The sequence below is a fragment of the Trichechus manatus genome, unplaced genomic scaffold (genome assembly GCF_000243295.1).
Source record: "Trichechus manatus latirostris isolate Lorelei unplaced genomic scaffold, TriManLat1.0 scaffold00087, whole genome shotgun sequence".
Lineage (NCBI taxonomy): Eukaryota > Metazoa > Chordata > Mammalia > Sirenia > Trichechidae > Trichechus > Trichechus manatus.
Window position 1 is genome coordinate 9,714,553 of NW_004444023.1, and position 13,107 is coordinate 9,727,659.

The following is a 13,107-nucleotide window of genomic DNA, read 5'->3' on the forward strand; positions in this document are numbered from 1 at the left end:
GCGCGTGGCGCGGTACGTAGGGGGTGGTTTCGTCTGCACTGCGACTAGGTGTTTACTGGGAGACAAGCGGGGACATTCTGAAGGGAAACAAGGACGCAGACTGAGCGCCCACAAATAGGGTGAGCCCGTTCGAACAGAAAAGGAACGACGGGTCTTGGGGGGCGGAGCCCCGGGCTGTGGGGTTTGGCTGAAACTCCCGAACTGGAGGACCGTTTGCATTTGGAGGGGGCGGGGCTTCAGGGTGGGATTGACGGGAGCCGAGAACCCCTTGCGTTCGGGAAAAGGCGGGACTGTAGAGTCGGCTGAGTCGAGAACTCCCGAACGCCGAACAGCTAGTGCTCAGAGGGGGCGGGGCTGCGGATTCTGCCGATCTGAGAACGCCCGAACGTAGATGCTTGCATTTGGAGGGACCGGGGCTGTGGGTTCTCTTTAGCTGAGAACCACAAACCCCCGCACCGCTTGCATTCGGGTGGGGGGTGGTGAGAGCCTGACTCAGAGCGCTAAGGCTTGAACGTTTGCGGGGGTGCGGCGCCAAGTTGTTAGCTTCCTGAAGAGGGTGAGGCCTACAGTTTCTGGGTGGTGTAACTCCTTCCTTAACGCGCTGGACTGCTAACCTAGCGCTAACGGAAAGGTTGGAGGTTCGAGTCCACCCAGTGGCGCCTCGGCAGAAAGACTTGGCAGTCTACATCCCAAATACCAGTCATCGAAAACTCCACGAGCACAGTCTACTCTGACACACTTGGGGTCGACATGAGTGGAAGCTTACTTGATGACAACTCATCCTGATGCGAGAACGGAGACCCTGAGGCCTTCCCAAAGGGGCTGGCTTTCAGAGTGGGCTGGACATTGGCCTCGGGAGGGCCTTCACCTAAGGGGAACGCCTGAAGGGAGCCGCCTGCTTTGGGAAAGGGCGATGACAAAATGGGCATTTCGAAGGGGCTATGGTCCCAGCTGGCAGATATTTCTCTCTGAGGCGTGAAGGTTCCATGGCAAGTGCATCAGTGTAGGAAAAGGGCGGCGAGTGCTAACAGCAGGTCTCTGGGGCGCGCGCTTGGAGCTTCGGGTATCCAGCGGAGCTCCGCGGACTCGAGAGGCTGCGGGCCTCCATCTCTGCCGCCCGAATTCTGCCGGGATACCCCGAATTCGTTCAGGGGTCGGTCGGGGCTTTGGTCCCTAGCGGCCCGAACCTTGTTGGGGATTGCCCGAAGACACTCGAGGGCGGAGCCTAGGGCTCGACAGGTAGCAAAAGGCCGGCCAGTGAGGCCTGGACCGCTGCGGCCCAGGAACTGCGCTTCGCTAAGACCTAGGAGACCGTGGGTACGCTGGGTGGCGGGAGGGTGCAGCCTTGTTCTTGATCGTTTCCTTCGCCTCCCGCAGGAGGATGCTGGTGGTGGAGGTGGCGAACGGCCGCTCCCTGGTGTGGGGGGCCGAAGCGGTGCAGGCGCTGCGGGAGCGTCTGGGCGTAGGGGGCCGCACGGTGGGCGCCCTGCCCCGCGGCCCCCGCCAGAACTCGCGCTTGGGCCTCCCGCTGCTGCTGATGCCGGAGGAGGCACGGCTGCTGGCAGAGATCGGCGCCGTGACCCTGGTCAGCGCCCCGCGCCCGGATCCCCGCGACCACGGCCTGGTAAGCAGGTTGGGCACGCGAACTCCCGAGTCTTCCGGGGACAAGGGATGGGAACCCCGGATTCCAGGTCCTGCGGTGGTGGGCGGCTGGGAGTCCTGGAGTCTAGATCACTGTTGGGGTAGGGGGCTGGAAGCCCTGGACTCGGGGTCCCTGAGGTGGGAGGGGGCTGGGAACCCAGGATTCTAGATTACAGTTGGGGTAGGGGGCTGGGAGCCCTGGACTCCGAGTCCCTGAGGTGGGAGGGCACTGCTGAGAGCCCTAGACTGTAGATTATTGTTGAGGTAGGGGGCTAGGAGTTCTGGACTACGGGTCCCTGAGGTAAGAGGGGGCTGGGAGTCCCGGATTGTAGATTACTGTTGGGGCAGGAGGCTGGGAGCCTTGGATTCTAGATTACTGGTGGGGTAGGGGGGCTGAAATCCCTGGACTCGGGGTCCCTGTGGTGAGAGAGGGCTGGGAGCACCAGATTGTAGATGATTTTTGGGGTAGGGGGCTGGGAGTTCTAAGATGGGAGTAGGCTGGGAGTCAGAATTCTTAGCTAAGGGCCTGGTGGTACAGTGGTTAAAAGCTACAGCTGCTAACCAAAAGGTCGGCAGTTTGAAACCACCAGCTGCTTCTTGGAAACCATATAGGGCAATTCTACTCTGTCCTATAGGGTCGCTATGAGTCGGAATCGACTCGACGGCAACAGGTTTGGTTTTTTGGTTTTTAAGGGCCTGGGGGAACGGAATACCTGAGACCTGGGCTTCCAGCTAAGTTCACTCCTCAGGCTCTGGCATCATTCAAGCGCCAGCAAGAGCAGGGTTTCCAGGAGCAAAGCGCCTTAGCAGCTGAGGCCCGTGAGACCCGTTGTCAGGAGTTCCTGGAGAAGATCGCAGAGGGCCAGGCTGTGAAGAAGCAGAAGCTACAACAGGATTCAGGGTCTGGCGGGAGCCAGGAGGCTGCTGGGAGCCAGGAGGCTGCTGGGAGCCAAGCTGTTGGAGAGAACGAGGCCAATGCTAGCCAGGCTTCCAGAGAGCACGAGGAAGCAGGTGAAGGTGTGGGTTGGAGTCCAGGGACCAGGGAGGGGAAGGAGGGCCTACAGATTTTTTGGGAATTTTGGTTGGGAATCTAGGGCCTGTGTCTCCCTAAGGGTGGGAAGATCTTGCCCCTTGGGTCCACCAAACTCTCTTTTCTCTGTATCTCCCTCAGGTTCCTCCTCTTCCCAACCAGGGCCTTCAGATGGGGTGGCCCCCCTGCCTAGGTCTGCTCTGCTTGTCCAGCTGGCCACTGCCAGGCCTCGACCCATCAAGGCTAGGCCCCTGGACTGGCGTGTCCAGTCCAAAGACTGGCCCCACGCTGGTCGTCCTGCCCATGAGCTGCGCTATAGCATTTACAGAGACCTGTGGGAGCGAGGTTTCTTCCTCAGTGCTGCCGGCAAGTTTGGGGGTGACTTCCTGGTCTATCCTGGTGAGTTTGGGTTGGGATCCCCTGGTTGATGCCCCTTTTCCTTACAACACTACCATCCAGAAGTATTCTGTATGTTTTTCTTTTTGCTTCATTTTTTGTTAGTCTCTGAAACCCATGGAAGGACGGGAAACATTAGCCCAAGCTTATTTGGCAGGCAGTTAAGTAATTTTGAAAGGAGCCCTGGTGGCATAGTGGTTAAAGTGCTCGGCTGCTAACCGAAAGGCCAGTGGTTTGATCCCGCCAGCTCCTCCACGGGAAAAAGATGTGGCAGTCTGCTTCTGTAAATGTTTATAGCCTTGGAAACCCTACGGGGCAGTTCTGCATTGTCCTATAGGGTTGCTATGAGTCGGAATCGACTCGACAGCAATGGATTTTAGTAATTTTTATTAAACATTTATTTTAATCCAAAAGTTTCACTTAGTAATACTTGGAGTCCCAGGGTGGTGCCGAAAGGTTGGAGGTTCAAGTCCACCCAGAGGCGCCTTGGAAGAAAGGCCTTTCGATCTGATTCTGAAAGGTCAAAGCCTTGAAAACCCTAGGAAGCACAATTCTACTCTGACTCATGTGGGATCGCCATGAGTTGGAGTCAACTCAGTGGCAACTGATACTGGCAGAAATACTTAGACATGTGTACAAAAACTACAAGAATGCTTATGGCAGGATTCTTTACAATATTGCAAAATTAGAAAACAACCAGAATGATTATCAACAGGTTAGTGGTTAAACTAGCAGTTAGTTGTCAGAGAAACGTAGCATTAGTTGTCAGAGGTTGATGTAGGTCCACATACATCTATGAAAAAAATGACCAAAGGGGACAAAAAGAACAAGTTGTAGAAAATGTGTATGATAAAAAATAAATCCTGTTTTTATATGCATGTACTGATATATACGTATCATTTAAGTAGCTGTAAAAATTGTCACCATGATGAAATAATATGAAAGGAAATTAGAATAAAATGAGTACTACATAGATTAAGAGAATCCCATCAAGCAAGTAGAAAAAGGCACGAAAGGATATACCAGCAGCTCAACTACCGTGGTTACCTCCAGGGAGGGAATTTGCATTAGGTAGAGGTGGTCAGGAGCCCTGGTGACGCAGTGATTAAGAGCTACAGCTGCAAACCAAAAGGTCGACAATTCAATCCACCAGCCGCTCCTTGGATACCCTATAGGGCAGTTCTACTCTGTCTTATAGGGTCACTATGAGTCGAAATCAACTTGATGGCAATGGGTTTGGTTCTGTTTTGTTTTTTTTTTAATAGGTGGACAAAGGGGACTTTTGTTGAATCAGTTAATTTTTGAATTATAGGTAGTCCTTGATTTATGACATACTCTAGTGAGGACAAACTGCACTTATGACTTTTTTTTTTTGGACATCTTATCGTTACTAAGTGTACTGAGTATACCACATACAATGTTGTATCACATAATTTGCTGATGTTATCATTCTCGGATGTTCACTTGCTGATGTTTATATGTAATGTTTCCAACCCCCAAAGACAATGATTGGATTTATAAAATACTGATAATAAAAGGTGATGATAATGAAAAGTTTAAAAAAAAAAAAGCGGTATTTGACTTACGTGAGGACGGATTTACCATGGAGTAGTCGGAATATAACGCTGTCGTAAGTGGGAGACTACCTATATAGTAAGGATACCTTCATCTAAAATGTAAAAGTAATCTGCAGAAAATTATCCTTGTTTGCTCTAAGAATGTGGACAGATAGAACAACTCGATAAGTAGTCAGACCTCAGGCATTCATTGGGGACTGTCCATGAAATCCAATGCAGATGAGCTGAGAGCCTCAGGCAGTTCTCAGACTAAAATTTACACTAAGTGACCAATTTAGGAGTGAGAATGGTTTACCTGCTCCAAGACCCATAATCCCGTTCTCTACAGATAAGCCATGGTTTAATTATTTAGCTACTGTTTGTTGGTGATTTTTGTATGTAAAAAAGATTATTTTGTTTTTAAAAGTGGATATTCCATTTATTAAATATACAAATGTAAAAATCCACTTCTCTAAGTTTTGAGTACGATTTACATACCTTAATTTTTTTCAACCTGGGAACATTTAAGGGGGCCATTGTTAGTTCATGTTGCATTCTATTTGCAAAAGGAATTAAGTGCTTTTGAATATTTTTTTTGATGTTCTCTTTGCTTTAGTGTTAAGAATCAGTAAATACGTAACTAGATAACAAGTCCATATGAAATATTGAATATTTAACAATAAGGACACTTTAATGAGTTAGTCATTAAATTATTTTATAGTTGTCATACTATGGAAAAAATGCCATGGAAATTTAAATAATTTGCAATTCCTAATTTAATAAGATAGTTGGCTTGAAAGAGTTGGCTTGAAAGAATGCATTTTCTCAAGAATCTAGACTTTTCTCTGATTCAGAGTAATTTCTTAAACTTTGGGGAGAGCATTTTTAATTCCTAGGGCTCCTTAGTACAAATGCACTCTCCTTTTTATAGTAAGTGATTTTAAGTATTACAAGTGACATTTTAAATTGTAGTATTTTTGTTTTCCTCCCTAAGTTCTACAATTTTCTGATTTGGGAACTTATCTAATAACTTATTTCTAATAAATTGTAAATGAAGTAAGTTTTAAATTCTCTTAGATGTTCGAACACTTTCTAAGTTTACTGTAACTTACGGTTAATATAAGTTTAAATCAGTTAATTACTAAGTCACACAGTATTTACACACACACAGTATTTAAACGGAACCACAAGGCTGACCTGTTAGTTCTAAAACCAAAAACCCATTGCCGTTGAGTCGATTCCGACTCATAGCAACCCTATAGGACAGAGTAGAACTGCTCCATAAGGTTTCCAAGGAGCACCTGGTGGATTCGAACTGCCGACCTTTTGGTTAGCGGCCGAACTCTTAACCACTGTGCCACCAGGGTTTCCTGTTAGTTCTAGTGGGCCAATATTTCTAAAACAATAAGTACTTAGCATACCAGTGTGCATAGATTCTTTGTCTGTGAGATATTAGTATTTTGTATTAGTATTCATATATTAGTATTATATACTAATTTATCCATTAATACTAATATTAGTAGTCAAGATCTGAATCTCTTAAATATTTCTAAGCCTAATTCTAAACCTTCCTGAGGTCAAAATGTGCTAAGCCTATGAGGAGACAGTTTTGGAGTTAATATCTCAAGCATTTGATGCTCCCGTCTTAGCTAGATGAAGTATCATAACAACAAGAGAGGTACCCGGCTTCTGGTTAGATTCCTGATGGAAACTCAGCTGCCAGGCTGGGCCTTGTTCTATAGTTGCTGTGACAGTTCCCTCAGATGGGATGTCTTATTACCTTGCCCACTTAGATTTATATTACCTATTACTTAATCTTCTGTACAATGTCCCACTCAAGTTCCTAGTCAGTCAGATTCATTTAATCCAGGGGCAGACTACAGCCCCATGTCAACTCTGGCCCACCAACTGGTTTTGTAAGTAAAGTTTTATTGGAACACAGCCCTACCAACTTGTTTACATACAGTCTCTGACTACTGTTATGCTACAATTGCAGAAATGAGTATTTGCAACATGGCCCACAAAGCTGAAAATATTTACCATCTGGCCCTTTTCAGAAAAATTTTGTTGGCCTATTATCCCATCTATGTATTGCTCCATCGTATTGTACATACTTTTCTCTTTTCAGTCTGTTAGAGTCATTTCCCATTAGATATGTACATATTATAGTATTTTGAGTTCCTTATATTGACTGACTTTGTCATCCTGTTTCTTAGGCCATGACAATGACATATTCAGTAATTTTTATTGTGTTTTTAAATAAGATTATACTATACATGTGGCAGCTAGCCCCCTGCCCTGTTTTTCTCCTACTCAATGTATCATTGACTTTTCCAAGTTGATAACATTCTTTTACTCTCAAGAATTGTATAATATTTGCTCTTATGGATGTACCATAAATTTAACCAATCCATGGTTTGGTTGTTTCCATTCATTAGCAATTATAAATGAAAACAAAGTAAACATCTTTATGGATATATTTTTGTGCCACTATACCTAAAAGAAAGTTGCACTGGTTGCACAGTGGTTAAGCACTTGTCTGCTAACGGGAAGGTCAGCGGTTTGAACCCGCCAGCTACTATGCAGTAGAAAGATGTGGCAGTCTGCTTCCGTAAAGATTAAAAAAACCAAAACCCATTGTCGTTGAGTGGATTCCGACTCATAGCAACCCTATAGGACAGTAGAACTGCCCCTAAGAATGGGGCAGCCGTTCTCTGTCCTATAAGGTCGCTATGAGCCATAATTGACTTGATAGCAATGAGTTGTTTTTTTTTTTTTTTTTTTTTTAATGCTTATAAGAAGAGTTCATGGTTAGTACAGATGATTAAGTGCTTGACTATTAGCCAAAAGGTTGGCGGTTCAAACCCACCCAGAGGCACCTCAGAAGACAGACCTGGCATTCTACTTCCAAAAGGTCACAGCCTTGAAAAAAGCCATGGAGCAGTTCTACTCTGCACACATGGGATCTCCATGAGTCAGAATTGACTTGATGAAAATAACAGCAACAACAAACTGATAAGACCAAAATGTCTAGTAATGTAATTACTGGGTCCAAGGGAATCATTTTAATTTGATAGTGATTGCCAAAACGCTTTCCTGTCTGCTATGAATGGCTGTTTGAAGGTCTTCTACATTTGCCATTGGAAACTGCTGTAGCAAAAATCCTTTCTAGGCCCTGAGGGACCAAATTACTGGGCTGAGGGCTGGGGACCATGGTCTCGGGGGACATCTAGCTCAATGGCATAACATAGTTTATAAAGAAAATGTTCTACATCCTACTTTGGTGAGTAGTGTCTGGGTCTTAAAAGGTTGTGAAGGGTCGTCTAAGATAGTTTACTGGTCCCATCTCGTCTGGGGCAAGGGAGAATGAAGAAAACTGAAGACACAGGGGAAAGATTAGTCCAAAGGACTAATGAACTGCAAATACCACAGCTTCCACCAGACTGAGTCCAGCACAGTTAGATGGTGCCCGGCTACCACCACTGACTGCTCTGACAGGGATCACCATAGAAGGTCCCTGGACAGAGCTGGAGAACAATGTAGAACAAAATTCTAACCCACAAAAAAAAAGACCAGACTCACTGGTCTGACAGTCTGGAGAAACCCTGAGAGTATGGTCCCTGGACACCCTTTTAACTCAGTACTGAAGTCACTCCTCAGGTTCACCCTTCAGCCAAAGATTAGACAGGTCCATAAAACAAAACAAGACTAAAGGGGCATACCAGCCCAGGGCAAGGACAAGAAGGCAGGAGGGGACAGGAAAGCTGGTAACAGGAAACCCAAGGTTGATAAAGGGAGAGTGTTGACACGTCATGGGGTTGGCAACCAATGTTACAAAACAATATGTGTATTAACTGTTTAATGAGAAACTAAACCATCTGTAAACCTTCATCTAAAGCACGATAAAAAAAAAAATTTCTAGGCCGTTAGGTTGTTAGCATGTCTCTCTGCCTCACCCAGGTGACCCACTACGTTTCCATGCTCACTACATTGCTCAGTGCTGGGCTGCTGAGGACCCAATCCCGCTCCAGGACTTGGTTTCTGCCGGCCGCCTTGGAACCAGCGTCAGAAAGACCCTGCTCCTCTGTTCACCGCAGCCTGATGGTAAGGTGGTGTACACCTCCCTGCAGTGGGCCGGCCTGCAGTGAACTCCAAAGGCCTAGGATGATGGTGTTACTATGTCTGCGGCAGGAGCCTTTGTAGAAGTTCCCAAGCTCATCTCTGCATGGCAGGCTAGAGCACCCTCCTACCTCGCTCTAGGGTTAGTTTTTGATTCCAGGTTTTTAAGCACTACATCTTATATCCCTCCCTGTTTCAAAGCACTTATTGGCTGTGTTATTTTTTCTATTTCCAACTGTTCATCTCTTAAACTGTGAGCTTCTTGAGTGTGAGGACTAGGTTTGATTTGTCTCTGTTTTCCACAGGGCCTGTCTCCCAGGAAGTTTCAATAAACTTGTTGGATAAATGTCAAGTCTGATTTGAATCCATACAACAACCCTGGGAAGTGTGGTGTTTTTATCCACGTACACAGATGAGAAGAGGGCAGTGGTGGTTAAGTGGTAGAATTCTCACCTTCCATGAGGGAGACCTGAGTTTGATTCCTGGCCAATGCACCTGAAGCACAGCCACCACCCATCTGTCAGTGGAGGCTTGAATGTTGCTATGATGCAGAACAGGTTTCAGCAGAGCTTCTAGACTAAGACAGACTAGGAAGAAAGGCCTGGTGATCTACTTCCAAAAAATCAGTCACTGAAAACCCTATGGTTTACAACAGTCTGATCCCATCGTACGTGGGGTTGCCATGAGTTGGGGGCAGCTAGCAACAACAACATACAGATGAGAAGAAGGCTTGGAGGAGAGGGAAATGACATGCCCAAGGTCACACAGCTAGGAAGCAGCAGAGCTGGAATTTAATACCTGTTTTTTTTTTTGTCTCCCAAGCCTGAGCTCTCCCCACCATACTAAACTACCTTTCTTAAAGATTTTTACAAAATGTTTCAGATGCGTACAAAGATATAAATAAGAATACAGCATAAAGAAAAGAAGGAAGTGAGTGCTGTCATTTCAAGACGGGTTTGGAGTGGGGAGGGGAGTATCAGTAAGGACACCTAGGGTTTCTAGGGTGCTGACAGTGTTCTTTTTCTTGGTTTGGGTAGTGTTTATTCAGGTGTTTGATAATTATTTTTGGTGCTATACATTTATATTTTAGACATTTTTCGTATGGGTCTATTTCATAAGTAAGGAGCCCTGATGGTGCAGTGGTTAAGTGATCAGCTGCTAACTGAAAGGTTGGCAGTTCGAACCTACCAGTGGCTCCTTGGGAGAAAAGACCTGGCTATCTGTGCACATAAAGTTTACAGCCTAGAAAACCCTATGGGGCAGTTTTACTCTGTCACATTGGTTGCTGTGAGTCAAAAATCGATGGCACCTAAAAACAACAACATTCCATAAGTTTTAAAAAAGGTAAAACCTATAGATGTATGAAATATGTATGTGTAAAACAAAAATTAACCTTTCTGCTTAAGAAATTGCCAGAATATTACCATACCAACTGCTGACATTTATATATCTATCTAAACAATACATAGTTTTGTTTTGTCAGCATAGATTTTGTTAATGTAATATATTCACTGGTAGAAAATTCTGTGGCTGAACATCTCTACCTCTAGTTCCCCAATTTCTTTCACCAGAGGCAGCCCAGCCTTCAGAGTCAAGATTTGCATTGTATTTAGAAAGAAATCTGATAGCTTCACTTTTTTACCTTTCTCAGACAGGCCTGCGGGAAGAAATCTAAGATGAAAGATCTCAAGTAAATTCATGCCACTATGGAGAGATGGAGTTAGAACGTGATTCTGAAAATTATCAGACATACCACACTTTAAAAAAAAAAAAAAATTATTTTATTATGGTAAAACATGTATAACAAGACATTTGCCATTCTAACCATTTTTAAGTGTGTAATTCAGTGATATTGATTATTTTCACCGCCTTGTGCAACCATTACCACTAACAGTACTGCTAATCATTTCCAAATGTTTTTCATCACCCTAAACAGAAACTCAGTATCCCTTAAACAACAACTCCCCCTTCCCTCTCCCCTCCAAACCAAACCCACTGCTGTTGAGTCGATTCCGATTCATAGCGACCTCATAGGGTTTCCAAGACTGAATCTCTACAGAAGCAGGCTGCCACATCTTTCTCCCACGGAGCCGCTGGTAATTTCAAACCAGCCAGCCTTTTGGTTAGCGGTTAATGGCTTTAACCACTGCACCACCAGGGCTCCCTCTTCCCTCCAGTCTCTGGTAATCACTAACCTACTTTGGTCTCTATGCATTTGCCTGTTGTAGGTATTTCATATAAGTGGGATCATCCAATATTGCCTTTGTATCTGATTAATTTCACTCAACATGTGTTGAAGGTTCATCCATGCCATAGCACGTGTCAGAACTTCATGTCTCTTTATGGCTGAATAATATTCCATTGTATGTACGTGCCACATTTTGATTATCCATTCATCTGTTGATGGACACTTGGGTTGTTCCACCTTATAACAAATATTTTTAAATGGTCCCTAAGTGCTCAGCTGTTAACCTAAAGGTCAGTTTGAACCCACCAGCTGTTCCATGAGAGAAAGATGTGGCAGTCTGCTTCGTTACAAATTTACAGCCTTGGAGATCCTATGGGGCAGTTATACTCTGTCCTGTAGGGTCGCTATGAGTCGGTGTTGACTTAACGTCAATGGGTTTTTGGTTTTTACTTTCCTGTAAGGTTCCTAAATCTGTTGCTGTCAAGGGTTTCCAAGGCTGTAAATCTATACAGAAGCTGACTGCTACATATTTCTCCCACAGAGCAGCTGGTGGGTTGAAACCACTGACCTTTTGGTAGTAGCCAAGCACTTAACCACTGTGCCACTAGGGCACCTTGAAAGGTCCCTGGGTGGCGCAAATGGTTTGCGTTTGACTATTAACCAAAAGGCTAACAGTTTGAACTCACCCAGTTGGCTGTGGAAGAAAGGCCTGGCCATCTGTTTCTGTAAAGATTACAGCCAAGAGAACCCTATGGAGCAATTCTACTCTGTCACACATGGGGTTGCCATGAGTCTGAATCTACTCCACAGCAGGTTTTTTTTTTCGGGGGTGGGTGGGGAGTACCTGTGTCCAGAGGTGAAACTGGAGCTAGGGAGGAAGCTGCTGCTGTTGTCCTGGAGGGAAAGGATGAGGCCTAACCTGGGGCCTGGCCTGAGGGGATAGAGAGGGGGAAGAATAAGACAGAAGGGACAGGATTTGAGTACTGATGAACTATGGCCAGAGGGTGAGAGGTAGGGGGTAAAAAGTGAAGACAGCATCAAAGTTTTACTCCTGCATTATGGGACAGATGATGAGAGTATTCCTTGGCTAGAGAATCCAGAGAGAGGACCAATTTTTAGGGACAAGATCTGGAGCTTGGTTTTGGATGTGGTGAGTCCAAAAGGTAGCACGCACTGAAGTAGTGGTTTAGAAGACTGGATTGGAGACAATTTATGGACAAAGAGCATAAGATGATGCACTTGGTTATTTATTGAAACATTTAACAATTTATTGACTGTCAGCAATGGGCCATCATGTAGAAGAACGATTCCTTGTGCTGAGCAATAATTAGTTGTTGAATAAATGAATGAATGAGGTCTATGTTGAGTGTTGAGGAAGAACAACTTCTACAGGTAGCAGAAAGACACTAGGTGATGAATGATTCCAGGTATGGCAGAAGTTCTACCAAGTTTTTTTTTTTTTTCTTTTTGCTTGTCTACAAAAAGCAAAGATGATGGTTGAACAGCATGATGAACATATTTTAATATCACTGAATTGCGCAAGCGAAGATTGTTGAAATGGCAAAGCAAACGTTTTGTTACCTATATATGTACCACAATAATAATAATTTTAAAAAAAGGAAAGCAAAAATGGAATAATACCAAGATGGAAAGGTGAGCTGTGTGTCCTTGGGCAAGAGAATGAAATTTCAATTAATCCTCGCTTTCTGCATCCACTCCTGAGGCAGATTTGTAGCCAGGGTTCCAAAGGGCCGACTTTTGGTTAGGCTTCAGGCTGACATTCTAGGTACGACTGATTCCATTATTCATATGCTCAACGGAACATCTGACCTGGAAGAAGCTTTGAGTTTCTGAAGCCCCTACGTTCTCGGGACCATTTCACAGAGGGAGAAAGGAATTGAGTGTGGAGGTAATTACGCCTACATTTATACCACGACTCAGAGGCAGAGTTGGCACCCAGACCTCTTGAACTGTAGGCTAGTTGCATGACTAATTAAGAACTACTTCACAACGGCGGAAAAGGTCCTAGATGCCCTCCCCACTTCTCCGGTAATCCGCGTTCCCATCCTCCCTCAGGAAGAGCGATCTTCCCGCCCAGCAGGCCATTCTAGCCCAACCTGTCGTCTCGTCTGCTTTTCCGCCCGCTGACGCCTCTTCTGATTGGCGCAGGTTTGCGC

At 45.2% G+C, this 13,107-nt stretch overlaps 1 protein-coding gene across 2 annotated transcripts; it reads left to right on the forward strand.

Annotated features, from left to right (window-relative positions):
* TSEN34 (tRNA splicing endonuclease subunit 34) lies at positions 1-9,198 on the forward strand. 2 transcript variants are annotated; one of them, XM_023736342.1, is made up of 5 exons: positions 1-119; positions 1,378-1,624; positions 2,391-2,658; positions 2,813-3,070; positions 8,584-9,198. In XM_023736342.1, the coding sequence occupies exons 2-5, from the start codon at positions 1,382-1,384 to the stop codon at positions 8,769-8,771; spliced, it is 957 nt and encodes a 318-aa protein (XP_023592110.1). In that variant the 5' UTR covers positions 1-119; positions 1,378-1,381; the 3' UTR covers positions 8,772-9,198. The 2 variants fall into 2 exon arrangements, with proteins under 2 accessions (XP_023592110.1, XP_012412585.1); XM_012557131.2 differs by having other exon boundaries at positions 2,391-2,652; positions 8,584-9,197.
* The last annotated feature ends 3,909 nt before the right edge of the window (positions 9,199-13,107 follow it).